This window comes from Lynx canadensis, chromosome F1, assembly GCF_007474595.2.
Source record: "Lynx canadensis isolate LIC74 chromosome F1, mLynCan4.pri.v2, whole genome shotgun sequence".
In the NCBI taxonomy this organism is placed as follows: domain Eukaryota; kingdom Metazoa; phylum Chordata; class Mammalia; order Carnivora; family Felidae; genus Lynx; species Lynx canadensis.
This window is the reverse complement of record NC_044319.2, coordinates 10,853,664-10,881,313: the sequence shown is the minus strand read 5'-3', so window position 1 is coordinate 10,881,313 and position 27,650 is coordinate 10,853,664. Positions and strand designations below refer to the sequence as shown.

The following is a 27,650-nucleotide window of genomic DNA, read 5'->3' as shown; positions in this document are numbered from 1 at the left end:
CCTGAGTGGACCAATCGGCTAATTGTCTGACCTCAGCTCGGGTCACGTTCTCGGGGTTGTGTGAGTTCGAGCCCCGCGTCGGGCTCTGTGCTGACAGCTCAGAGCCCGGAGCCCGCTTCAGAATCTGTGTCTCCTTCTCTCTCTGCCCCTCCCCCGTTCACGCTTTGTCTCACTCTGTTTCTCAAAAATAAATCAATGTAAAAAAAAAAAAAATTAAAAAAGAAACTCTTATCTGAAGCCAGGTTCCTGTAGTACCTATCCCTCGATTTCTCTGGTCTGGGCAAGTAGGTTCCAAACTTGGCTCTGTAGGCTCTATTTTGAAAGGCAGATTCCTGGACTCCAGCCCTAACAATGCTGATCCGGTAGGTACGGAATGTGCCCAGGAACGTGTGTTTCTTTTTTTTTTTTTTAATGTTTATTTATTTATTTTTGAGAGAGAGAGAGCACGAGCAGGGGAGGAGCAGAGAGAGAGGGAGACACAGAATCCGAAATGGGCTCCAGGCTCGAGCCGTCAGCCCAGAGCCCGACGCGGGGCTCGAGCCCACGGACCACGAGATCGTGACCTGAGCCGAAGCCGGACGCTCAACCGACCGAACCACCCAGGCACCCCTGGAATGCGTGTTTCTAACAGGTGCCCCTGGTGATCCCGGCACGGGGGGCTCCAAGGACCCGTATTTGGAAGCAACGGCTCTGCCCACACCTTCTCCGGCTCCTCAGTCACTGCCCGTGGGCTGTGCCTCAGACGAGGAGCCCTGGTTAACACAGCGTGTTCCTGGGCTCCGCACGCTGACACGCTACCCCGACCCGGACACGTGTCTCCGAGCTCTGCCGTCCCGCGAGCTCCACGGCTGTCCTCCTAGCACGCACGCACTGCACGCCAAGTTGCATTCGGCCAGTGTTTATTGGGCACCTACTATAGGCAAGGCACCGGGTGCTGTGGGGTACAAAGACGAGAAGGCTAGTCCTCACCCTCAAGGGGTTCACAGTCTAGGGGGAGAGAGACACATTCACAGGTGACAAAAACACAAGGCAGGATGGGGCGAGCTCCACAAAACGGAGGCAAAAACCGGCGGGGCAGGATCACTCGTGCCCAGGCACCTCAGGGGTATGATGTGGGCAGTGACGCCTCAGCCGGCCCCCGGGGGGGAGGGGCGGGAGTCCCAGAGGCGGGACGGAACCGAGAAGGACAGCTGAGGCGCCGAGAAGGCACAGAGGTGGCAAAGTCCACGGAACGTTGAGACAACAGGCAGAACGTCGACCTCGACGGAAACGTAGGACGCTAATGGGGTCACGCAGGGAAGCTTGAGGCTCGACAGTCGACGGTGTCCTTCCGGCCAGGAGGTAGGACTTCGTGCTGTAGGCAACGGGGAGCCATGGACGGTTTCTGAGCAAGGGAAGGTCACGGTCTCATCTCCTCCATCCCAGGCACGGATCTGTGAGTAAACCGTGACTAGCTCTCTGCGCGTTCACGTCACTCGGTGGCCTTACGCCCTCCCTTGGCCTCAGAGCAGAAGCCCGGTGGCCACAGATGCTTCGCAGGGCGGCACGAGGCTGGAAAGCCTCAGGCCAGGTGAGCTCAGACAGAACAGGAAGTGGGGCCTTCTGGAACCATTTGGAAGTGAGGGGCAGGGCCGAGGGAGGTGCTCGGTGAGCTTTGGTTACCTAAGCGGGTCGCAGATGAGCTGCAGAGAGAAACGGGAGCGCAAAGAGACAGCAGGGAGCCTCATCAGACTAAATCATCTCCCGTAAGCCACCCACCCCCCCCCCCAGCTCACTGGGCGAGGCAACCCCGCAGTCTAACTTCCTGGGATCCGCAGGTGGGGTTTCTAAAAGCTCTACGCATAGAAGGTTCTCCGCCGACACCCTCCCTAGGATCCTGCCTAACCATCCAGTGAAGAGGGAGAATGGCGCCCTCCCCCACCCGGGCCACCCCAGCCCGAGAAGGGATGCGAGGCCACCGCCGTCCAGGTGGACACGGCAATGCTGGTCAGCGAAGGCTCCCCCAGAACCTCCACGCCGGCCGAAGCGGGTGCCTGGGCAGAGAGGGGCGAAGTCACGGCCGGGCTCCCCAGGAGAAACGTCCCCGGGGAGCTGGCGTGCACGTCTGGGCCCGGCCCGGCGGGGCCCCCGCCGCTGTTACTGATGGTCCACAGGCACGGGTAGGGGCTGCAGAGACAGAGACACAGACGCTTGCTGAGGGCCCGGGCCTTGGGACCGAGCACCCGGCCACGGCTTTCCTTCCAGCTCTGACCCAGAGGGCCCAGCCTGTGAGTGAGACCCCTCCCTGGAAGAGAGGGGACGTGACGGACACAACGATTGGGACACCCGGGGTCGGAAAACCCGGGTTCGCGTCCCGGTCTCCCGCTTACTGCCCCCGAGACCCTGGTCCGGGCGATACCTCTGAGCCTCGGCTTCCTCACCTTCAAGATCTGGAGTGATGACGATGCGCACGTTACAGACGCTATCACGAGGGTTAGACAACAACGAGGATACGAGGCCTCGCACGGGGCGCTCACCCAACGGTGGCCGTTATAATGAACTCCTCCATTGCTGGCTCCCAAACCCAACTGCTTGCTGGAACCACTTAGCAAGCTCTGACGCCTGGGTCCCGCCGCCAGAGAGCCTCAGGTTTTTACCAATCTGGCGTGCCGCTTGGGGATCGGGACTTTTTAAAGCTTTCCGGTCGACAGTAACGCGCAGCAAATTTTGCGCCCGAACGTAGACGAAATGACTGCGGTCGGGACAGGCCGGGTAAATGCCAGCGCCCTAAGCCTTCAGCCATCGCGATGTCCTGACATTTTAGAGCCTCTGTTATCGCCTGATACTGAGCTACGGGAGAACGGGCTCCTTGCGCAGTGACGGCACTGGACGCGTTTGCTGTTCTCCAGCAAAATCGCGACGGGAGTCGGTAACGGGTTAAAGATGCTGCTGGGGAAACCAGAAACAGAAACGCCAGCCTGCACTCCATGCCATGGTCCAGATACTATAGACCTGGCTGGGCCACACGAAACCTGCCGAAGCCCCTGCTCTGGCTGTGTGCTTGTTGTCTGTCTGTTCGTTAGCTCGCTCGGCCTGCTGTGATTTGGGGTCTGCCCTCTAGAAGAGGCCTCTTCTACGGCATCGCCCGCGGCAGGGCCCCTTCCTGATGCCTCGTGGGCCAGTGGGAGAACCAAGCACTTGGTGACACCACCTACTGGATGACCTTCAGGACGTCTTTAATGTGTCTGAGCTACGGTTTCTCCAACAGTAAAATAGGGACTTTAACGTCAGCCTCGTGGATGTCGCTGAATACCGTAAACAACTGACAAAATATCTGGGACAGAACCTGCCACGTGATCGTTTACCATCTTCAAGGACTCGCTTTCTCACTTCCTGCCACCACAACCCGAACCCGCGCTTCTCCTTTAGGTAATCCAGCCGCGTAGCGACCGATAGGAACAAAACGTGAGCCATAACCGCCAGGCTTCGTTTGCTAGCAGCCACATATTTTAAAAAAGAAAAAAGAAGGAAAAAATGCACTTATTGGTAATAATATCTTATGGAACCAAAAACGTGCAAAATATTATTTCAACATGCATTCAAGGTAAAAAAAAAAAAAAAAGAAGAAGAGTTGAGATGTTTAATTCTTTGTTTCCTGCCCAGTCTTCAGACTTCCGTGTACTCACAGTACACGTCCATGGGGACCTGCTGCATTTCAAGGGTTCAGTCTCCGCAGGCGACCACTGGCTGCTGCATGGGGTAGCCCAGCGCTAGACCCTGATCGCCACAGCCACATCAGTATCAAAACCATCAAGATCCTAGCAACCCCAGCAACACCCACGCAAGCTTGTAAAATGCAGAATCTCAGGCTCCAGCCCAGACCTGTTCATCAGACTGTGCATTTTTTTAGAGTTCTTACTTATGTTGAGAGAGAGACTCGGTGAGCAGGGGAGGGGCAGAGAGAGGGGGAGATAGAGAGAATCCCAAGCCGGCTCCGCACTGTCGACACAGAGCCCGATGTGGGGCTCAGTCTCACGCACCGTGAGATCATGACCTGAGCCGAAATCAAGAGTCAGACGCTTAACCAACTGAGCCGCCCAAGCACCCAGATTGTGCATTTTCACAGCATCCCAGGTGATTTTTTTTTTTAATGTTTACTTATTTTTGAGAGAGAGAGAGAGTGTGCAAGCGGGAAAGGGTCAGAGAGAGAGGGAGACACAGAATCCAAAGCAGGCTCCAGGCTCTGAACTGTCAGCACAGAGCCCGACGTGGGGCTCGAACCCACAAACCAGGAGACCACGACCCGAGCAGAAGTCAGGCACTTAACCGACCGAGCCCCCGCCTCCCAGATGAGACTAACACCCATTCAAGTGTGAGCAGCCCTGCTGTAGACCGAAGCACTATGTTCCCCTAACATTTTCTAGACCAGCAAATCACAAGTTATCAGACATCTCCCAAGACCCACCTTTTCATTTTGGGTCCCTTTTAGGACCTTCTCAAAACTCTGCACACGGAACTGAACACAACAGCGGACATTTACGTGGAACGCTCCTGCTTACAATGCATCTTAATGCATGTTCTCCTTGTGAGCTCACCATAACCTACCGAGCCGCTCATATCATTTCCATCTTAGCGATAAGAAAGCGGGCGCTCGGTGAGGCTCAGGAAACCGCCTGGAGCCACAAAGCCCATACCAGGTAGAACCAGGACTAAAGCCAGCGTCCGTCAAACTCCAAGGTCCCTCCCTGTCCCTTTCCCCACACCGATCTCCAGAAGTTCGAACGACATGCAGGTCTCTGGTGTGTGAGTTCCGCCTCGGGTGCGGCATGCTACATTCTGCCCTGTTACCTGGATTGCGGGCCAGGCACCCACCGTCTATTCCCCTGTTCGGATGGGTGGCTTAGGAGAACACCGACAATCCAGGGTCTCGGCATACAGTTGAGCAGGTGCTCTCCCCCTCCCTTCTCTCTGAAAGTGAAAAGCCCATCCTGTGTTCATGTTCCCTTCCTCGTGGCTTAGGAGTCAGGACAATGGCTTAGGCCAAGGCACCCGAGGAAGAAGAATGACCTTGAGTCTCTAGGGCTAATGTCAAGACCTCGAGACCACCAATGAGCACATTGCCGGCGTTGGTCTTACCTAGGCCCTGGATTGATCGGCCCGCTGGTGTGGGGTACAGACAGGATGCTGGCGTGGGGTGTGGAAGATAAGGAAGTCCAGCTGTCAGCTCCGGAGAAGACTTGCAGGTTATTGCTGGAGCTTTCTATCAAATTCACTTTGGGGAAATAACAATAGTTCAGTTGATGGGGTGTGTAGAACATGCAACGATGGCGGCCAATGATATTATTCGAGGGTGAAACGTGGCCGTGGCTCGTGCCACAGGGGCCAATAGTTTGTTAGTGCTTTCCGAGGGAAACGGCAAAGAAGGAAGCCCTCAGGTATACGGAACGTCAACCACATGGCACCTTCCGGTCCTATTTTACTCGGCACAACAGCGACCTGTCCTCTCCCCTTTGTCCATGAGGCTCAGAGAGGAGAGGTGATCCGCGCTTCATGACACAGACCCGTCTGACTCATCACCACCCTCACGCCCCCTGAAGAACGGATCGTGTCAGCATCCCCTCAACACAGGCCGAAGGGCCCACCAGTGCCCCAGACGAGATTTCTAAGGACCCACACCTTATTCTTCTCAGCAATCCCAAGTACATTTAAACACCTCAAGAACAGTGTCTTCTACGTCTTTGGCTCTCCGTGTGCACAAATGGTGTGCATAAATAAGAGAGAGGAGGGAGGGAGGCAGGCCAAGGAGAGCGAGGAAGAACATTCCAGTGCGCACACCTGGCTGGCCCAGTCGCTCCTCGTCAGGATGGGACACCTGCAACTTCTTCAGCCCCAGCTCTGTTTCCTCCACCTTTCCCTCCACGCTCTGTTCCAAATCCGTTCCCCGGACACCCTGGGTCCCCTCTCCCCCCCACCCCGGGCCTTTGCTCACCCCACTCCTACCTCAGGGCCCTTCGCCTCTCCTGGGCCCCCTGCCTTCCGCCTTCCGCCTCTGCTCACCCCCACCTCTGTCCGCTTCTGTTCACCCTGCGAATCTCAACTTAAGGGTTCACCCCTCCGGGGCAGTTACGGCTGCTCGTTTCCCTCCGTTCCCACAGCACCTGGGCTTAAGTGTGTTCTAGAATGTCTCTCAGACTGTAACGTGCAGGAGAATCACCTAGGGATCTCATTAAAATGTAGGCTCGTCCAGAAGGAGAGCCCGAGAGTCTACCTTTCTAACGAGTTCCCAGGTGATGCTGTAGGTCCGAGGGCCACACGAGAGCTCTCACTGCCTGGTGTTACGATTCCGTATTCATGTATCCGCATGGGCCCGAGTTTCCTCAGGGAAGAAACTATCCCTTCATCACCTTCCCGTCCACTGTCCGGACGAGGGCCTGGCGTGTAGCAGGGGCTCAGAAGCTGTGTTTTACGTGCTGCCCGTGGGAAAGGACCGGGAAGCAGAGCGAGAACGCTGCCCACTTTCTGGTGTCATTAAGCTACATTCTATTCCTTCCCGGAAGTAGCTCTCAAGGCTGCTGGGAGTGGCACACGAAGGGACACAGAGACAGGCAGCCAGTGACCCAGAAAGCCCTCTGCAGACAGAGCTCAGGGTGGGATCTTAACCCTCTCCTCCGACTCCCATGCCACGAATCTCACTTATTTCTTTAGACAACAACAAAAAAAAATGTTCAATGTTTCCTCATCTTTATTTCGAATCAGAGAGACAGAGAGAGAGAGAGAGAGAGAGAGAATCCCCAGCAGCCTCTGCACCATCACCGCAGACCTCGAGCTCACGAATCGTGAGATCAGGACCTGAGCCAACATCAGGAACAACCCAGAGTCTGGGTCTTTAGGAAGACCCAGAGGTCTTCCTAAAAGCTCCCCAGTTCTGGGCCTCGCGTCCCCCGGACGTAATACAAGTGAAGAAAAGAGCCCCGCGGAGGCGGTGAGCGGAGGCCCTTCACCCCCATGAGAAACCAGGAGACCGAGCGTCTTACGAAACAATTATAAAACACGAATAATGTTATAACTACATAACCAACTATTAGTATACAAGATAAAACATTAAAATGATAGGGCGCCTGGGTGGCCCAGTCGGTTAAGCGTCCGACTCCGGCTCGGGTCACGATCTCACAGGTTCTCGTGGGTTCGAGCCCCGCGTCGGGCTCTGGGCTGCCAGCTCGGAGCCTGGAGCCTGCTTCAGACTCTGTATCCTGCTCCCTCCCTGCCCCTCCCCTGCTCACGCTCTGTCTCTCTCTCTCTCTCTCTCTCTCTCTCAAAAATAAAGAAACATGAAAAGTTTTTTAAAAAACCATCACAATGATATTACCCAATACTATTACCTATATTCGGATGCTTCTTTTTACTACCCGCTGTGTACCCATTTCTCGGCACCACCGCCCCCCTTACCCACACCCCCAAGGGCCTAATTCACAAAATCACACACCTGAGGGAGAATGGTTTCTATGCATGTAGGCAGAAGGATAGGGAGCCTGCCGGTGACCGCGGAGGCCGGGATAATGCTCATAGCCATGGTGGGTGTGGGTTGCGGACAGAGGCAAGGGTGTCGCATACTGGTAACTGGCGTTTCCTGCTGCACACGCTCCGTCAGGATTAGAAAAGATCCAGCCTCCCACTAGAATAGACAAGAGGAAGACACAGAGACCGACTCTGAACTTCCACACCAAAAGGCAGCTGACCAGCCAGTGCACATACTGCGTCTCTGTGTGAACGACGCCGAACATCCGCCCGGGGTAGCGACGGGGACCGCGGCCGCCGCCACCCCCCTTCCACAGCAGCACCGAAGCTGGCTTCTTTGGAGAAGGATGACGGTTCCTATCAAAGTTCGGAAAGCCTCTGGAGGAACCCTGGGCCCGAGCGACATAAAAGACCGTTTGAGTGAAAAGTCACAGAAATGCAAAAGTGAAGTTGCTTCTGACTTCACTGAATTAAATTAAAAGTCAGTCTGAGAAGCAATAACCTGTTGATGTTAGACGCATATGTAATGTCCAGCTGCGGGGGGGGATGTTTCATGTGGTTACACAGGCGTGAAGGCCTCTTTCTGCCCAGCGGGAAAGGTGTCTGTGGTTCTCACTCCAAGCAAGACGAGCCAGGATGGCTCACAGAAACTTGGTTTTGAATGGAAAACAAAAAAACATGAAAGAAAGAAAAGGCATCGGAAGAAAGAAAGAGAGAAAGAAAGAGAGAGAGAGAGAGAGGAGGAGGAAGGAAGGAAGGAAGGAAGGAAGGAAGGAAGAAAAAAAGAGAAAGAAAGAAAGAAAGAAGAAAAAAGAAAGAAAGAAAGAAAGGAGGGAGAGAGAGAGGAAGGAAGGAAGAAAAAGAGAGAGAGAGAAAAGAAAGAAAAAAGAAAAGAAAAAGGGAGAAAGAAAGAAAGAAAGAAAGAAAGAAAGAAAGAAAGGAAGAAAGGAGCGGAGGGAGGATGAAGGAAGAAAAGAGAGAGAGAGAGAAAGAAAGAAAGAAAGAAGAAAAGAAAAAGAAAGAAGGGAGAAGAAGGAAATAAAAGAAAGAAGGGAGAAAGAAAGAAAGAAAGAAAGGAAAGAAGAAAGAAAGAAAGAGAGGGAGAAAGAAAGAAAGAAAGAAAGAAAGAAAGAAGAAAGAAGAAGAAGGAAGGAAGAGAAGAAAGAAGAAAGAAAGAAAGAGAAGGAAGGAAAGAAAGAAAGAAAAAGAAAAGAAAAAAGAAAAGTTTGTCTGATGCAGGTGTCCAGTGGGCAAAGCCAGGCATGTGGTCACCCTGAACTGGACTCCTGCCCCCTTGGTTTGCCACATTAAGGGACACACCTGAAGAAGCTCGCTGAGAAGACCGTAACGTGTGAGCTTGGAAAAGATGCGGTTCACAAGCAGGTACTATACACAAGGCTTGTTATTCCAGCTCCCTTTAAAAAGTGTTTTTCTGAGAGCTCCTCCCTTTGATGCACGATATTGCTGCTCCACAGTGCGCATGTGCAGAGGCGCAGGGGACCGAGCGAGTAGCGGGCCCCCCACCCCCAGCTGGACCCGAGCAAACCCCCACAATTCACATTAGAGCATCTCCGACACCAGGGTTAACTTTCTGCTCTGACATCACTCACCTGGGATTCTGCTGCAGCTTTAGGGGGCTTCCTCCCCTCCTCCCATGCCATCCAGACATGGGGAGGCCAGTGCCCTGTTAGGGACGCCCAGCCCCCAGTGGCATATCACTCACCTCGCCCTATGGCTTTCCTGTCAGCCTCCCCAGTCTCCCCCACATGTGCAAGGGAAACGCTGCAGTGGTGACCAACACAAAAATGGGCAAACACTAAGAACAGGAACAATCCAGGCCAGACTGACAAGGGTGTGGGGTGCAGAGTGGAGACGGAGGAGACAGTCCTGAGCCTCTGGGAGGTGAAAACTTGAGTCTGAGAAATCCATCACCCCATGCCTATCTCCTGCCTGAGTTTCAGTCCAGTCCCCTAGGAACACCAGTTCTCTCTGGGAATTCTGGAAAGGGCATACACATGTCTTGAGTGGAAGAAACAACCTGTGGAGTCTTGAAAGAAGCTTTGGAACACAACAGGTAGGGTCCGAGTGCAGTCTGGGTGGGGTGGCTCCAGTGTTTCCCCCCCCCCACCCCAGGCATGTCCCACCCACTGTCCACCCAACTCACAGTGAGAATAGGCCACGTGCTGGCTCTCAGAGACAGCTTCCGGAATGTCTTTTAGGTGATTCCTGAAAGAGAGGAAAGTACACCATGGCCATCCAGCGTATTCTACAAGTCCTGCGGAAAGTGTACCCCATATTCTCTCTGGAAAGCACTCTATATCTTTTATCTCGAATCTCTCCCCCCCTTCTTCCTCCAGGATACTTTATCTAATGTGCAATTCCTCTTTGAATTTCAAGTTCATGTGACTCCAGCTTGCCATATTTATAGCTATCCCTATTTAGTTTGATCTCACTGATTTGGGGTCACTGCTCCCGCCTGGCAAAATTCAAGCAATAGCAACAGCTAGGATTTGCATAGGACTTCGGAGCACAAACACATCTGTGATATGCTAGAACCACCGATAATCCCGGGGAGGGGGGTGGGGAATATTCCTATGCCAATTTTATAGATTTAAAAAGTGGACGTCAGAGAGGTTAAGTGACTTATGTAAGGTCACACAGCCAGGAAACGGCAAAGCTAGGACTCCAAGTCAGGACCGCATATTAAAAGTTCTGTTATCTCACACATCAGATTTTTTTTTTTTTTTTTTTTAGGCCTTTGGTTATCTGAAATTACATTAAATCAAATATTGACAGGACGGACAAAGTCCTTTGATAGAAGTCAATGATAAGCACTATTTTTTTTTCTTTTTTTTCCCTAGAATGGAAAGGAAAAACGCAAAGATGTACGTACAGCCACTGGCCTAAAGTGACCACTCACGATCCCAGAAGTCTCTGAACGTTCTTCTCTCAAAAGCTCTCTCCTTTATGAGCTACCTGTATGAATCACTCACCTCTCCTAGGCTCCATGCAGTTTAAAAAAAAAAAAAATTGAAACCATACTACTCAGAGATAATCGGAGGAGGGGAGGAGTGAATTATTAAAAATCTGAATCACTTAATTATGTTTTCTTAAACATGCCTGTGCTACTTTCGAGAACTGGTAGTAAAACGGAGCTGACAAAACATTGCCAGTTATGAGGTTCCCCTGGAGCCCTGCTTAAGGGACAGATAATTAGGAACTTTGTTGAATCGTGATGATTTTGTTGAAGATCGAATTGAATGTTGCAAACCTCTTTCTATCAAAGGGAGTGTGTGTCCTTTCAAGATCACCCTGTCATCAATCTCACATTTGCAGAAGCCAACCCGCAAGATTTCGCTGCAATTTCTCTACTCACCTCTCCTTGGCGTCCAAGAAGGCTTTGGCAAAAGGGTTGTACTTGATTTTGAGAGCTGTTATCTTGCGTTTACAAAGACAAGAAGTGTTAGTGAAAGCGGAACACGTTACGAACAGACAGAACCCTGTATCTCCCCCTGTGAATTCCTGTCCAACCGGAAGGACTCCCCCTCTCTTCCCTTTTCTCCCTGTCCGCGTTTCTTTGCTTCCTTCTGCACGAAATTACTAGTACACCGTTCCTGACAAAGGATGCTGTATTGTGGCTGCAGCGAAAAAGGCAAACGCAGCAAAAGCGAGCAAGGGAAGGACAAAATTAGAAAGGAGCAAAGCCTGATGTGCTAAACCTGCCATGTCTTCTTTTATTTATTCATCCTTTTTTTTTTTTATTGAACACCCCCCTCCCCAAAACATCCCCGTGTCAGTTTTCTAGTCCCTGGGAACACAGTCGGAGTGATTCCCCCTCACCCAGAGAGTACCGCCCAATGTCACTCCATAAATCTTCGGGGATCACTTACTCCTTGGGCCACGTTCATGTTCACACAAACACAGATTCTCACTCCCACCCGCCTTCGCGCCAACCCGCTGGCCTTCGCGGGCGTCCTTTTTCTTCAGAGCCCCCGGATGTACATAAACGTGTATATGACGCATGTGTGCTCTCGTGACCTGAGTGTAAGTGATTTGAGGGCGGTGCACACATCTGTGATGCCCATCACAGTAGTCCCAGCAGGTACTAAGACTCAACAAATATTTTGCTGGATGAATAAGCGTTGGAAAGAATGTTCGCTGCAGCAAGGGCCTCGGGGAAGGAAGAAAAGTGAAATAAAAGCACGCCTCTTTCTGGCCCCGGGAATGCGGAAGAAATCAGAAGAGGGAGGAAAGCCACAGAGCCTGATGCGAGTGACCTGGTCTTTCTCCTGGCCTAAACCCGGGGGGGAGGAGGGGCGTGGGGAGAGAAGGGGGGGGGTGTTCGGGTGCATAGGGAGACCTAGCATGCAGCCCCAGGTGCACGCTCCCCTCTCAGGGTGCATCTACACCCACTTGGCTGGAAAGTGTTGGCGGTAGAGGGAGGCTCTAAGGTGGGGTTTCCTGGGCTTGATTCCCAGGGGGGAAAATCAAGGTTGAAACCCAGCATGAGGCTGGGGAGCTTGCCGGAGGGGTGGCCTTAGCCAGGCTGGTGGTCCGGAGGGGACTCTCTAGCACCCACCCAGCAGGCAGCCTGACTAAGGGAGCAGGTGGGAGTAAGCGGGCAGGGGCATCGCCGTGGAGACGGAAGCGGCTAGGGCTTAGTCCCCAACACCCCCTCCCCACTCTCTGGAGTCGCAAAAGCCACACCCTCCCCTCAAAGACACAGACTCCACGATAGGGAGAGAAGCAGGGCAGGGAAGGCCGTCTAGAACACAAGCCTGTTTTAGCCTACGGTCAGCACCACCTGAGGGCCAGTTTAAATGATCTAATATTTATTTTATTTTTTTTTTTAATTTTTTTTTCTATGTTTATTTATTTTTGGGACAGAGAGAGACAGAGCATGAACGGGGGAGGGGCAGAGAGAGAGGGAGACACAGAATCGGAAACAGGCTCCAGGCTCCAAGCCATCAGCCCAGAGCCTGACGCGGGGCTCGAACTCCCGGACCGCGAGATCGTGACCTGGCTGAAGTCGGACGCTTAACCGACTGCGCCACCCAGGCGCCCCAAATGATCTAATATTTAAATGATCTAATATTTAACTGCTTGGAGGCACTCGGCCAAGAGGCCAGACGACTTACAGAAACGAAATTACGTTTTCTCTGCACGTCTGTGATGGGAGTTAGACCTACAATTCACTTTCACCTCGAGGCACTAAGGTAGCCGTTTCCAAATCCGAACGCTCATCATCAGAATCCTTTAGGGAGACTTTAAAAACTACAGATTCGGGGCACCATCCCTGGAGATTCTGACTCCATCGGCCGGGCGGGGGTCGGGGAGGGGGGAGCTCCAAATCGTTTAAAGCTTCCAAATAAAGATCTACAGCTTAAAGCAGCAATAAGATACTTTGGGGTTGTTCTGTTTTGTTTTGTTTCACCTGTCAGGTTATCAAAACTGAAAAGGGCTGATCATCACCCGTGTCGGGAACCGGGGGAGGGTTGCAGAGGCGTGGGCTCTCTGGGGGAGGTAATTGGGTGATGTCCCACGATTCTCAACCCACCCCTCCTTGACAGAGAATTCCATTTCTAGATGTTCATCCATGCAAGCAAACAGCGGGGGCGGAGGTACCGGGATAGTCTTTGCAGCATCACGGGTCAGAGCAAACAAAACACCTGTAAACAACCTAATAGCCACCCTGGGGAGCTGATTGCCCGAAAGACCATATATCCTCTGCAGGCACTTCAGAAAAAGAGATATGCCTGAACCTAATCACATAGAAAGATATCCATAATATACGGCTAAATGGGAAATAAAAAGAAATTTTCAGACCAATATTGTACTTCATTAGCCAACTTATGTAAGTCTGTATTCTCATATATATTTATATATACAGAGAATACGTGGGGGGGGGGGGAAGACACACACTTTAAGCTGTTATTTGTGGCGGCCTTGGGGAGTTGGATTCAAAAGGCAGGAGGGAAAGAATACATTTTTACCTTTTGTTTGTAATTTTCACTGAAGGTAGTTCTGCACTATGTATTTACTGTGGGAAGTTTCTGTAATGAACCTGTATTACTTACAAAAAGTGTTCGTTTTTTTTTAAGTTTAGTCAGAAAGGATCTAACCCGCCCCCAGCGCCTCCGATGACACACAGACCTGGAAAGCCCTAGAAGGTGCACACGGACCCAAACGTCCTGCGCCCAAACTAATCCACAGAGGCCAGGTTCTGCCTCCTCAGCTCAAAGCGCCAGCGGCTCCTGTGGGGCAGGAAAGACCTCAGTGTGCTCAGCACGAGCCAACAGGACAGGAGACCACCCAGCTCTGAGCACCAGCTCTGGGCCGAGCACCCACCGGGCCCGGAACACAAAGACTCCTGGGTCTGTTGGTTTTAACGCAGTGCACAACCGTGCACCAGGAGAGCAAGGATGGCAGGCCTTTGGCCAACAGGCAAGAGGGAGTGGAGAGTGGCTTCCTCCTGCTTAACTTCATCTCCGCTGGGGTGTTCCGGACTGTAGCTCTGCTAGATTCACCGGTGAATCCCAGAAACCCACCTCTCACCCACGCTTGGTCCCCATCCCCCACCTCCTTCCAGGGGACAGCCGCCCAGGCACGTGCCTGTGCACACTCACCTCCTCGTTCTGATAGGCGGTCACGGCTATGAACTGGGTTTCTGGGAAGGAGCAGTTCATCACCATTCGATGGGCACCTCCGACGCGCACTATGTGAACCTGAGGTTCGTATTTATGCAGAGAATTCAACATTATCTGTTGAGGTGGGAGAGGAAGAGAAGGAGAAGCCATGCAGAGCCTGGTGTAGCACAGGCAATAGTGACCCCTTTGGTTGGTCCCAGGCTGGGCACCCAAGCCCGGTCAGGGCCACACGTTTCGAATCTGGGTCACCGGAGCTGCCACCACACGATTCCCTTGTCTGAGAACTGAATGGCGGCGGTGGGGGGGGCGGGGGGTAGTTATTCAGAAGCTCCCAGGGAGCATGAAATGAGAGCTTATGCTAGGATTGCCAGAAAGTTCTAAAGCGTTCAGTTCTCTGCCAACATCATGCCTTCCTTTTCTCTCTCTCTCGCTCTCTCCCTATTTTCAGAACAACAATGTGGATTTCGATCCATTAAAACATACTGTTTTTCCCCATATGAGGAATCCTGACATCTCAAAATGCTGACGTGGCTGCCTTTTGCAAGCGACTAGCTAAAGAGTAAGGATGTCTGACGTCTGACGGTTACCTAGCACCCACTCTGCGATTCACACAGAAGCCTTCTTAAAAGGCTTAAGTCGTGGGGGCACCTGGGCGGCTCAGTCGGTTAACCTTCTGACTCACGTTTTTTGGGCTCGGGTCATGATCTCAGGGTTCGTGAGTTCGAGCCCCACTGCACTGACAGTGCAGAGCCTGTGTGAGATTCTTTCTTCCTTTCTCTCTCTCTCTCTGCCTCTCTCCCAAAATAAACAAAGTTAAAAGAAAAAGAAAGAATAAGTCTTCGGTTGTGACATGTGGGAGGCAAGAACAGCTCGCTTTTCAATTTCCTGTTTTAATAAAGAACTGAAACCTTCTGACTATTGCCTAGGCTTGGGTGGGTCACCTCCTCCTCCTAAAACGTCAACTCCCGTGTCCCGGGTGGTTAAACATGGGGATCAGAAGAGGCCACAGAGATGGAGGGCTGAGAGGCCGACAACAGGAAATAGGGGCGAGGGCCTCGCCTCCCAGCTCCGGCTCTGAACAGCCTACAGAGTTCCCCCACGCTGCCCCCCCCAAACGGTCTACATTTTATAACATAAATCACAACCTTACACATTACGCTAGTATCCGCCATCCTGCCAGAGAAAACAAAGGAGGAAAAAGCCCCAAATTCGTGTTTACTCTAATTGGAGACCTTAAATAAAACCTTCCTTCTTTAAGGTGTGTTTGTTGTTCTGAAAACCCAAAGCGGATTCAATATTCTATTGACAATTATCATCATGCCCGAGCGGAGGTAGCAATTATTTCATTTGGGAGCCGCTTTTTATTAAGGCATTTGTCTATTGCCAACATGCCACTTACACCAAAACAGAGGGGAGAGAACAACAAAACCCTGGTACCCACAACCATCTCCTTCTCCGGGGGGCTGGGTAAAAAGCCCCACACAAGACAAAACTCTGAAAGGGCCCTCGATGATTAAGTAAACTACCGCGCTCTCTCCCTCTCTCTTAACATCAGGAAGTCCATTAAAAACTGAAAGCACCAATTAAGAGCTGTTTATTCCTGTTCACATTTGGACTCCGGGGAATAATTGGCTTCCATGGGAGAAGAGGCCGGTGAGGACCCCTCTAATTGCCTAAATGCACCCTTGATATTTCTTGATTGGTGGTGTGGGGCGGTCGGGAGGCCAGGCGATCAGGCGACCCGATCTTACCTGCCCTCCTCCATTGAGCTTGTTTGTCAGTTTCACTTTGCTGAAGGAGATGGGAGCTTTCATCCAGTGGGCCCCAAAGTTGGGGGAGTCCGGGTGGATGTAGACGCAGCTGTGGCTGGAGACCTCTGGCTTGCCCGCGGGCACCCATTCCCCGTTGACATACTTCCAGCGGTGACTGTCCGTTGGGACGAAGTCCAGCAGGAGGGAGTACATGGCATTGGGGTCCAGGCCCGTGACACTGATCTTTAGGACGGGGAACATCCGTCTAAAAGAAGAGGCAGAAACTGAGTCACAGGGGGGATGGTGGCAGGTTCGGGCCACCCTTCGCCTGGTCCGGCCGTCTCTCCACTGCGCGGAGACCTTCCGTGGAGAGCCTCGGGGTACAGAGAGTGCCCCAGGACAGCAGCCCCCCATTCCAGAGCCTCTTTTTTTACAAATGCATTTTAGACTGGGGTTTTAGGGGCGCGCCTGGGGAGCTCAGTTCAGTGTCGGACTCTCGATTTTGGCTCGGGTTATGTGATATCGAACCCCGTGTTGGGCTCTATGCTAACAACGGGGAGCCTACTTGGGATTCTCTCTCTCCCTCTCTCTCTGCCCCTCCCCCCGTGCATTCTCGCTCTCAAAATAAATAGAGTTAAATATGTCTATATCTGTATAGATATATGGGTTTTACTGAAAACCACTGTGCTCCGTTTTAAAGTCTGAAAACCATTAATCTAGTCATTTGACAGAGGACCCTGAAGCCCAAAGCATATCATCACATGCCACGTTCTCACAGAGTCCTTTCTTCAATGACTTCCTCCGGGCACACAGCAGTTCTTCCATTAAGGCCACAAACCAGTCCTTCCCCTGTCACAGAGAACACTAGCTCTGAATGACAGCAATAGCATTGAACGGCGAAAATTGGTTTCATGGTAAAAATAAGTGAGGGAACGCTTGGCTCTACAGAGCTAGACCAGTTCCTTCCCTGCGTGACTTCTCAGAGCCTTTAATATACGAATGTGCACGATAAACCTCCGAGCAGATGAGGACTGTGCGCACACGGAACTTATAGGACAGCGGGACCATCCTTTCACTGAGCATTTTGTGCGAATTTGTGTTCAAGGGATGTACTCGGAGACGCACCGATCTGGAGTCCTCGGTCCTTCTTCCACCCTCTAGAACGATGCCAGCAAATGTGCTCTCACATGTGTGGAGAGGCTACCTCGCTTGGCTTCTCCCTCTCTCTGGTTTGTTTTTCCTTCACCGAATGTCCTAAGTCGCTCTAATCTATCCTCAAAAGACCTGGTTTCCGGACATGCCCCCTCCACCACCTGATGGCCCCGGACGTCATCGTATTGTGAACACGTCTTTTGAAATCTCAGTCTCCACATTGAGAGGCTAATAACCGAGAGTCTGGACACTTGCTACCCAAAGCGGTCCCCGACCCAGCAGCACCAGGATCACCTGGAAGCTCATCAGAAACGCGGAACCTCCGACCTCACTCCAGACCCACTTTTCCCAAGGCCCCGGGTGCGTCACAGGAACATTAAAGCTGAAGCGGTACTTAGCTTCAAAGCATCTTTGGCTTTGAAGACAACAACGAAGGAGGGGCGCCTGGCTGGCCCAGTCAGTTAAGCGTCTGACTCTTAATTTCGGCCCAGGTCATGATCTCACGGTTGGTGAGTTCGAGCCCCGCGTCGGGCCCCGCTTGGGATTCTCTCTCCCTCTCTCTTTGCCCCTCCTCTACGCTCTCTCTCTCTCTCGAAATAAATAAATAAACTTTAAAAGAAAAGAAAAGAAAAGAAAAGGGACCTGACAGGCAGATGGCAAGGGACCGACCCAGAGACGGACTCAAGCCGTGCAGGCTCCCTGTCTCCTGAGCTGACATTACGAGGGCTTCCTGAGCAATCTGGACATAGATCAGAATCATCTTCCCTCGGCACATCCCACCTCACTGGCATTTCCTTTCCTGGCCCCTCTTTCAACTTGGTCTTCCAGCTGGCGGTGGTGGGGTGTGCTTTCAGACCCCTCCCTGCCTCAGAGACCAGTTCCCATCTCCTCGCGGCAGAACACAGAGCCTGGTTCGTGTCTCTGGTCCGGGACTCGGTAAGGATTCGGCAGTCCCTCCGAGAGGCCGGACGGAAGAGCGATCTTGGTTCCGTCTCCCGCCCTTCCTGAAGTTGTTCTCCAAGCACACTCACCCCAGCCTTGTCCACGGGGGGCAAGAACTCCACGAGCTAATTCACCAAAGTGCTCATTCTAAGGCCTGGTGCCTAGTGAGTGCTTTGCAAGCGTCGGATGTTCTGTCATTACATCTAAGCCCTACAGCTGGCCCAGCTCTGCTTCTGTTCCAGAATCCTGCCCCGGGGCAGTGACTTTGGAAGTTGGAAACGCGGGACACCAGCTCCACCTCCCTTCTGCCTCCTGACAGGTGCCAGTTCCCTCCGCCTTTCTCTCTGGAGAGAAGAAGTCTGGGCAGAACAGAGGAGTGACTGCTGACGGCTTTGGGTTCCTTTTTAGGGGTGAGAACAATGTTCTGGAATTAGCAGTGATGGCTGACTATTCTAAAAACTATTGAATTGTATACTCTACAAAGGATGAATTCGATAGCATAGGAATTCTTTCTCCAAAACAACAAAAAAAGAGCAAACTAATAACTTACACCACCAGTTTTTATTCTCCAGCAGGATCACAGTTATTTGCCCAGAGACCCTGGCCTTGGCATCACGAGTGGGAAATGCTAAAGGTTTCCTCCTTCCCCTGGCTCCCAGAAGAACTGTCTCTCTCTTCCCTCTGTCTTGGCGGGCACAAGGAGACAAAATCTAAATAGGAGGTTATGACAAGTATGTGAGTTAAAAGAAGTTTCTAGGAAAAAATGCATCAGATGATGCACCTCGAATCTAGATCCTGCCTGAACACGGCGTTACTCACCTGTCTCTCCTCTCCGTTAATGATGAGACTTTCATGATAAGGAAAATGAGGATTCTCCCCTCGGGAGGCTCCCTGTGTCATCTAAATTCTTCCATTTGCACATTCTTTTTCTTTTTTTTTTAATGTTTTATTTATATTTTTGAGAGAGAGACAGAGCATGAGAGGAGGAGGGGCAGAGAAAGGGGGAGACAGAATCCGAAGCAGGCTCCAGGTTCTAAGCTGTCAGCACAGAGCCCAACACGGGGCACGAACCCACGAACTGTGATATCATGACCTGAGCCGAAGTGGGCTGCTTAACCGACTGAGCCACCCGGGCGCCCCCCCCTTTTGCTTTTTCTCCGACAGAAGGATTTCATCTATTCTCTTCTCTCACATCAGACTGAACTATTCCCTTTCGCAATATATTTTAATGTTTTCCGTTATTTTAATAATCCTGGCCACGTACAGAAAACGAAGCCCCGGGGCACCTGGGTGGCTCAGTTGGTTAAGCGTCTAACTCTTGGTTTCAACTCAGGCCACGATCTCGTGGTTTGTGAGTTTGAGCCCCGTGTCAGGCTCTGTGCTGCTGGTACAGAGCCTGCTTGGGATTCTGTCTCTCTCCCTCTCTCTCTGCCCCTCCCGTGCTCACGGTTTGTCTCTCTCTCAAAATAAATGAACTTGAAAGAAAGAAAGAAAGAAAGAAAGAAAGAAAGAAAGAAAGAAGAAAGAAAGAAAGAGAAAGCAGAAACCTCCTGAAAACACAAATGTCATTTGCAAAGAATCACAAAAGTGGGCATCAGAAATGATCGTAGGGGTCAGATTGGGTCACTTTGACAGCCAGGAGCCTGGCTTGTTTGCACGACGTACACAGAGAAGAGATGGTCCGGCTCCTGGTCCTTTGCTTTCTCTGAAATGCTGAAGTTTGGGTTTGGGTTTGGGTTTTTCAAGAAAACTCAGGAATTAAACGTGGATCACTGTCGTTTCACACACAAAGTTAGAAAGCACCGGAAGTTTTCTCAGTAAGGATACGCGGTACGTGTGAAAGCAATAAAAAGAAAAGAAAGCTCACGTAACACATCTTCTCACACTAAAGTGCGAGGAAGGACACAGCTGCTCCAGCACGTGGCCGGGCTGTTCTCTCCGTGGTGTGATCGTATAACTCTGCCTCAAGATTTGCGAGATGACTTAACGAAAGACCGTTTTTCCAGCGACAGCAGCTAAACACGGAATTTTACCGCACCCGGGACTTAACGTATGTGCGTCTCACTCACGTCTCATTTTGCCCCACGGAAGTAAATGTTGCCATGCCCATTTCACAGATTGGGCACTTGGGGTTCAGGAGGTACATGTCCGTGCTCCTCTGACTCTGCCCCACTGCCTCCTCCTCTGGTACGTTCACCACACCTTTTCTCTCCCCTTTTCTTTTCTTAAATTGAAGTATAGTTTACGCCTATAACACTAGTTTCAGGTGCACAACATAGTGTCGTTCCTTTTATTATTTTTTTTAATGTTTTCTTTAGTTTTTGAGAGAGAGACAGACAGATGGTGAGCAGGGGAGGGGCAGAGAGAGAGAGAGGGAGACACAGAATCCGAAGCAGGCTCCAGGCTCCCAGCTGTCAGCACAGAGCCCGACGCGGGGCTCGAGCCCACGCACCGCGAGATCATGACCTGAGCTGAAGTCGGACGCTTAACTGACTGAGCCACCCAGGCGCCCAGGATGAACTGCACTTCTAATCTGGTTGATTTTCCTCCTTCTGTTTCCAAGGTATGGCTCACCACAGAGGAGCCCCGGAGTTGGTGAGGAGCTGAGAAATACGTAAATTGGTCCCTAATTCGGAGTTGGGCGGGGGGAGGAGAGAGACAGAAAGAAGGGGGAAGACAGGGAGAAAGACAGAGGGAAGGAGGGAGTGGAGGGAGGGAGGGAGAGAGAGACAGAGAGAGAGAGGAATAGAGAAGCAAATGCAGCAAGGTGAAAAAGCATTCCCCAAAACCATGCTTGAGGGACCACAGGTGGTTGGGCCTTGCCCGTGAACTCTGCTTTGCTAGGAGGTCGGTTCCTCCCTCTGTCTTCTCCTAACGGATCTTGAGAGCCAGTGCTGCGAAGGAGGCTACGAGGGGTGACGTTGGCAGGAAGACAGGGGGCAGCTGTTGGAGGTGGGGAACAGCAGAGATGGTTAAAGGTAATATTCACCTTCCGCTCTCACCGCAGAACTATGATATTCGTCAACTACCCGTCAGGATGTGTGTGTGCATGCGCGCATGTCGAGGCTTGTGCGACGGTAAGCAGCCTTAAGACCAGCAGAAGGAACCTGGTTAGCCGAAGGCAGCTGGCACCAATACCCACGATCCCCACGAATCCTAACTGTGAACTTTGGGGGGAAACGGTGTGTGAGCTACGGGGCAGGGAAGTGGCTTCGCCTGATGCACAGCCTCCGTTTCCCCCCCCTCTCGCACGGTCCGCTCGCTGCCCTTAATCACGGGCAAATTCAACTTAATGATTCCCCACGCTTGTTCGTTTATAACACATGGGCACACCAATTACATCTGAAATGCTTCCAGTTTCTGAAAACGTGTGCAAGGCAAACCGAATCAGAACTGAGTCGAAATGATTTGACTGCGTGGAAATACATGGGAAATACGGCCTTTTCCACTCAGGTGAAGACAGTATAGTAAAGACAATAAGAGGCGCAGGCGATTTCATATATTTGCCTCGGAAGCCTGGAATAAGGGTTCTGTTGTTGTTGTTGTTGTTTTCTCTGACCTAAAGTTGAAGTTCCTGTCTCCAAGGATTGAGATGAAAGAGAATACTCGTCAAGCTGCACACCCTACAGATGATTCAAATGAGCTCTAGGGGGATGTTATAACTGTTGCTGTTGTAGCTGAAAGACGACTGAAGAGGGAAAACTGAAAGTTGTATTTAGAAAGGGGGGAAGGGGGAAAGGGAGGAGGGGAAGAAAAGGAAGGACAGGGAGTGAGGCAGGAGAGACGGAGGGAGGAATGAAACCCATCAGGGTCCCGGTTTCTGGGGATAATCCAGGGGGACGTCCTTTCTTTACTACCTCTGATCAATGTCAGAGAGAAGCCTCCTCTGTGTGTGTATGTGTGTGTGTGTGTGTGTGTATACACACACACACACACACACACACATACACACACACATATATATATACTGAATTCTTTCATCAGCCCACCCTATGTTATTTCAAAATTTGCTATTAACACAGAACAAGGAGACATCAAGTGGACAGGAGCTATCTGATTACCCCCACTGAAGCTTCTAGACCCCCAAAAGTCTGCCCACGGAGGCAGGCGGGTTATGTGGAATGGAAAGGGCTACAGCTGGGTGTTAAATACCAGAAACAGTCTTCCGCACAGAGAAGGGCCACGGGGGCATGTGCCCCGGGCTCAGGAGTTGGTCTGGAAGCAGGGATGAAGCATCTGGAGATAGCGGGTCTGCAGGCAGAGGCCGGGGGTACAGAGGAGATACGCAGGGACAGACGGTTAAGGGAAGACAAGGGGACAGGAGCAAGAACGATCTTTTGGTATCGAGAACGTTAAGATGTGGCTAACAATCTAACCTGTGAAAATACGAGATAGGCCACGCTCACTCACGATCCACCGTGTCAATTTCTTAGACATGTGTCTTCCCTTCTTTATCTGAAGTATAAGGGGAACGGTCTCCTGGAAGAATCTCGATCCTAAGGGGTTCAGAGACCTTTAAGAGAACCTGATAAATGACTCCGTTCACTGGAGGAAGGGAAATGACAGCAGGACCTCCACAGATAAGACTAACCGAGTTGGCTGACATGAGACTTTTCTACAAAGGCTATTTTTTCACATAGCTAACATTAAAGGACTTTAAACTTGGGAAGATTTTCCGATTTTACATATGCAGAAAAAGTATTTAGGTGAACAGAGGCACGTGGAAGCCATTCCCAAATTGCAGAATTACGGGGTACCCGCGTGGCAGTGTCGTAATTCTCCCAGGTAGACAAGGAATGGTGCATTTCATTCAAAAAGAGGAAAGCAAGACATCAGGGACGGAGGCATTTTGCACGAGGGCAGAAGCCTGCCAGAGGTCCTGCTGGCCCCAACTTTTCTCTCTTACCAGCATTTCTCCGAAGGGCCACAATTGGAGCTCTGCTGAAACTGAGCATATCGAAAATGCTTTCTGACTTTTGTACCTGGTGACCTTGTGAACCAAAGGTTCTGTGAGCATCGTCTGACTCTCGGGAGCCAGTCTGGCCAAGCTGGGAGCAGAGAGATTTTCTTTCAAAATATTTGCATCTCCTCTGCTTAAGTGAAACCTCCCACTATTACCCTGACAGCCACTTAGCAGGGCTGGATTTAATAGAATCCAAGAAATGCCACCGGAGATCGGTTTCTGTTAATCTCTCATTTGTGGCGATGGGAAAAAAGCGGGTCTCTTCTCTTTTCTCAGACAGTATGTTATGGCTTCAGCAACTATTCCTGCGTTGGTTCTCCTGTCACCACAAACATACACAATCTCAGAGGAACCCTCGCCACAAACACACACGAGGAAGCAGATGTCGCGACAGGCAGTGAGATGAAATTTGCCCTTTGGCTCCCGATCTTCAGCTAAGTCCACAATTCCCTGGCAAGTTTGCTACCCTTAAGAGGAAACATCCGGCTTCCAAATAAAGTTGACTTTCACCTTATCCGAACGGAGGTGGAGCTCAGGTCTGCTCCAAGGTACGCAGTCAGTCAAAACATAGTATCACCTCCCGACTAACTTCCCTAAGGCCCCCACTTACGGTAATTTCCCAGGATTTCTCCATGGAGAATGCATGCAAGGTGACTTCATCCTCCGCTTCTCTGACCTCGGGAAATTAATCAAGCTGGCTGGGGGACAGCCGTCTGAGATTGTTCTTCTCGTGAGCATTTTAATCCGACTCGGCTGCCTCTGAGTGAAGAGCGGCAGCCTCTTCCATTTTCGGGGGGTCTCGCCTCCCTCGCCAAGCCCCCCCGCAGCCCAGGCCGGGCCGCAGATCCACTCACCTGCCATTCTTGGTCACGATCATTTCGTTAGTGACTTCCTTGAATCTCTGCCAGAGAGGCGCGTCCTCCAGGATGATCTGAAGCTGCTTCTCCGTAGGGTCACCTTTTTCCCTCCCTGCCTGAAGCTCACTTTCTACCACGTTGAGCAGCCGAGAAACAGTGCCATCACTGGTCTTCTGGGCGCCCAGCTTGCTCATGGCCATAGGCCCCTCTCAAACTTGGCCGCGGAGCGTCGTGACCTACCTCGAGCCTGCTTCCAGCTCCTTCCTCCTCTCACCTCCCTGCTTTTCAAACCCCAGCCCGGCAATGCCTGGGGAGCTGGGGAGAAGATGCTTTGGCTCTCGCCTAAGCTCCTAGCATGACACCCCTTAAGGTCTCCAAATTATACCACCAACCTGTTAAGCTTCAGTGGGGAGGGGGAGGGGGAGGGCGGGGAGAGGTAGGAAGAAAAAGCCCTCTCTTAATTACTCATTGGATCAGGTGGGAGAGAGCCTGGCTTTCCCATTGGCTGCTGTGCATAGAATAGACATTTAAGAAGAGTACTCCATCCAAATTATCAGGCTTTTATCTTGTTGTACCTGAAGAGGTCTAATCACTGTTTTGAGGACCATTTTCCCATTAATTAAAACTGTTCCAGGCCCAGACTGCGACAATCAGGCAAATCATGTTTGTGTATAAATCGTGGCATGTGGTACCTATAGGAAAAGAGCTCCTGGGGAGAATCGCCAAACTTGAGGCCAAAGCAGGCTGTCCTGCCACAGTCAGGAACCCAAATCCCTCCGATATCTACCAGCCCCGGACGGAACAGCAAACACCAAAGGCCAAAGGCACCACGCCAGGGAATATGGCAGCCGTACCCAAGAGTGAGTGAAGATGTTCTGTGTGCCACCCACTCAACAGTCAGAGATCCAGAGGAAGGGGAAAGAGCCAGGGCCCCCTTCCTCCCGGAGCACCCCCTACTGCTCCTCTCCCTCCTCCGGGACCCTGTGCACACACAGGACCCCAGCACCTCCCGCAATCAGATCTCCAAACCTCGTCCTTCCTCCCTAGAAGTCAAAGCCCCAGTTTTGTTGAGTCGAGCCCCCGCCAGAGGGAGGACTCACTCAGCATCATATTACCCTCTCCAAGGAAGCACTGCCCTCAGTGAGTGAAAATAAGCTGTTGACATTACTAGGCAGAGCAACTTGGACCCAGAAGGATCCAGAAGGATCCAGAAGGGCTCCACAAGGGCTCTCGGGCTTTCCTCTTAGACGGCCCACGACCTATCTGGCATTCTGGGGTGAAGCCCCATTTTCCCTGGGAAGATACCGCCAATAGATGCTTCTTTTACCCATGACACACAGTACAAGCCGGGGAGGCGGGGGCAAGGACAGAGCTGGCCAGGGGTAGATCCCGGGGGTTAGGAGTTTCTCTCTCATTACAACCCAAAGAGGATTAAAGGGAAAATAAAAGCAAAAAAAGAGAAGAGAAAGTCAGGGTAAAGATGATACTTAAAACGCATTCAGTGCCTAGTAAGTGCCAAATACTGGTGACACGTCACATCCAGCGACAAATGAGGCCGAGTAGCCTGCGCCTTCGTGGAATTAACAACCTGATGCGGAAAATGAAAAATGCTCAGCGGTGACGAGTCTATGCAGACTGCGTAACGGGTGGGGTAGTGGCACCCAGCAAGGCGGGGAAGATCCTAACTAGAGAGGGTTGTGTGGAAAACCTCGGAGGAGCAGACAGTCTTGCCGAAACCAACGAGATGCCAAGGACACAGTTGGGGAAGAGTCGGGGAAGAGTTCCAGGCAGAGGAACCCCAAGCGGTTCCTGGCACGGGTGGGCCAGTCGAAGAACTGTGGGAGGCGGGGCCGGAAGGGGGCTGCAGAGAGAGTAGAGTAAGATTTGCTCCGAGAGGGGCCTCGTAAACTATGGCAAGGAACCGGATGGTATCCAACGTGAGACAGGAAACCCGCAGACAGAATGAAGCAGGAAGGCAGCATGATTTGCTTTGTACTTTTCAAAGTCTGATTTGTACCGAACAGACCAGTCAAAGGCAAGGGTTGAAGTAAAGAGATTAAGAGGCTGTTAACAGCAGTTCAGGCAAGGGGCGGTCGTGGCTCAGCCTGAGTGGCGGCAGTGGCCGCAAAGATGTGAACGGACTCCAGATACATCTTAGAAGCAGATATGACAGGGGCGCCAGGGTGGCTCAGTTGGTTAAGCGTCTGACTTCGGCTCAGGTCACGATCTCGCGGTCCGTGGGTTCGAGCCCCGCGTCGGGCTCTGTGCTGATGGCTCGGAGCCCGGAGCCTGCTTCAGATTCTGTGTCTCCCTCTCTCTCTGTTCCTCCCCTGCTCGCACACTCTGTCTCTCTCTCTCTCTCTCTCTCAAAAATAAATAAAGATTAAAAAAAAAAAAGAAGCAGATAGGACAGAACTCTAGGGACTCCGTGAGGGGCAGAGGGGGAGTGAGGAACCATGTATGTGATGAATAATTAGTAGACGGCACGGCCGTGTGCTGAGATGGGGAAGGCTGGGGGCAGAGGTACAGCTTTGGATAGTGGAATCAAAATGTCATTTTTCTGCGCAACACTGAGACGACTGATAGACGCATTAATGGCCTCCCAAAGATGTCCGTGCCCTACACCCTGGCACCTGTGAGTATTATCTCACGGGGTAAAAAGGGATTCTGATGCTCCACGTCATATGACATCAGGGAACGGCAGATGAAACCAACAAGGAGATACCACTCCACGCCTGTTGGAATGGCCCAAATCCCAAACGCTAACAGCACCAAATGCCGCCGAGGACGTGAGATGACAGGAGCTCTCATTCGTTGCCGGCGGGAATCCAAAATGGCACGGCCGCTTGGGAAGACAGTCCGGTGGTTTCTCACAAAACTAAACACCGTAGGGTCTGGCAATCTCTTTCCTTGGTATTTACCCAAAGTTGTTGAAAATTTATGTCCACACAAAAAACTTGCGCGCAGATTTTTAGCAGCTTTATTCATAATGGCCCACGGTTGGAAGCAACCCAGATGTCCTTTAGTGGGTGAATGGATACCTAGACCGTGGTCCATCCAGACCGTGGGATCCTACTCACCACCAAAAAGAGATGGCCTGTCAACGATGAAAAGACACGGGAGAATGAACCGAAGTGCATTTTGCACAGTGAAAGACGCCCATTTGAAAAGGCTACCTACTGTACGATTCCAACCATAGGACGTTTTAGAAATGGCAAAACTATGCAAAAGCGAAAAGGTCAATGGTTGCCAGGGGTTGGGGAGAAAGAGGAAGAGGGGTGAACAGGACTTTTAGGGCAGTGAAAATACTCCGTAAATTACCATAATGACAGATACCTGTCATTACACATTTGTCCAAACCCACAGAATGTACAACAGTAAGAAGGAGCCCTCATGAAAAGTATGGAATTGGGGCGCCTGGGTGGCTCGGTCGGTTGGGCGTCCGACTTCGGCTCAGGTCATGATCTCACGGTCCGTGGGTTCGAGTCCCACGTCGGGCTCTGGGCTGACGGCTCAGAGCCTGGAGCCTGCTTCCGATTCTCTGTCTCCCTCTCTCTCTGCTCCTCCCCTGTTCATGCTCTGTCTCTCTCTGTCTCAAAGATAAATAAACGTTCAAAAAAAAAATTAAAAAAAAAAAAGAAAAGTATGGAATTGGGGTAATGATGGTGTATCGATGCAGTCCATCGACTATGACCAATTTACCATTCTGGTGCTGGATGTTGAAGGCAGGGGAGGCTGCGGGGGGGAGGGGGAGGGGCAGAAGGCGTATGGGAAATCTGTATACTTTCAGCTCAATATTACTGTAAACTTAAAACTGCTCTAAAAACTAAAACCTATTAAGGGA

General features: G+C 51.5%; 1 protein-coding gene across 1 annotated transcript; it reads right to left on the bottom strand.

The window, feature by feature from the left end:
• Positions 1–882: 882 nt before the first annotated feature.
• TBX19 (T-box transcription factor 19) lies at positions 883–26,001 on the bottom strand. Its single transcript, XM_030302765.2, has 8 exons — positions 23,804–26,001; positions 15,893–16,157; positions 14,121–14,255; positions 10,871–10,932; positions 9,659–9,720; positions 7,463–7,651; positions 5,116–5,251; positions 883–2,166 (listed from the first exon to the last, which is right to left on the bottom strand). Exons 1-8 carry the CDS (start codon positions 24,004–24,006, stop codon positions 1,881–1,883), a joined length of 1,338 nt encoding a protein of 445 aa, XP_030158625.1. The 5' UTR covers positions 24,007–26,001; the 3' UTR covers positions 883–1,880.
• Positions 26,002–27,650: the final 1,649 nt, after the last annotated feature.

Coding starts and splice junctions, on each gene's coding strand:
- TBX19 (XM_030302765.2), bottom strand. CDS start 24,006: ATGGCCATGAGCAAGCTGGGCGCCCAGAAGACCAGTGATGGCACTGTT. Junction 9,721..10,870: donor TTCTTGGACGCCAAGGAGAG/GTGAGTAGAGAA, acceptor CCTCTCTTTCAG/GAATCACCTAAAAGACATTC. Junction 5,252..7,462: donor TAGAAACCATTCTCCCTCAG/GTGTGTGATTTT, acceptor ATTTCCCCAAAG/TGAATTTGATAGAAAGCTCC.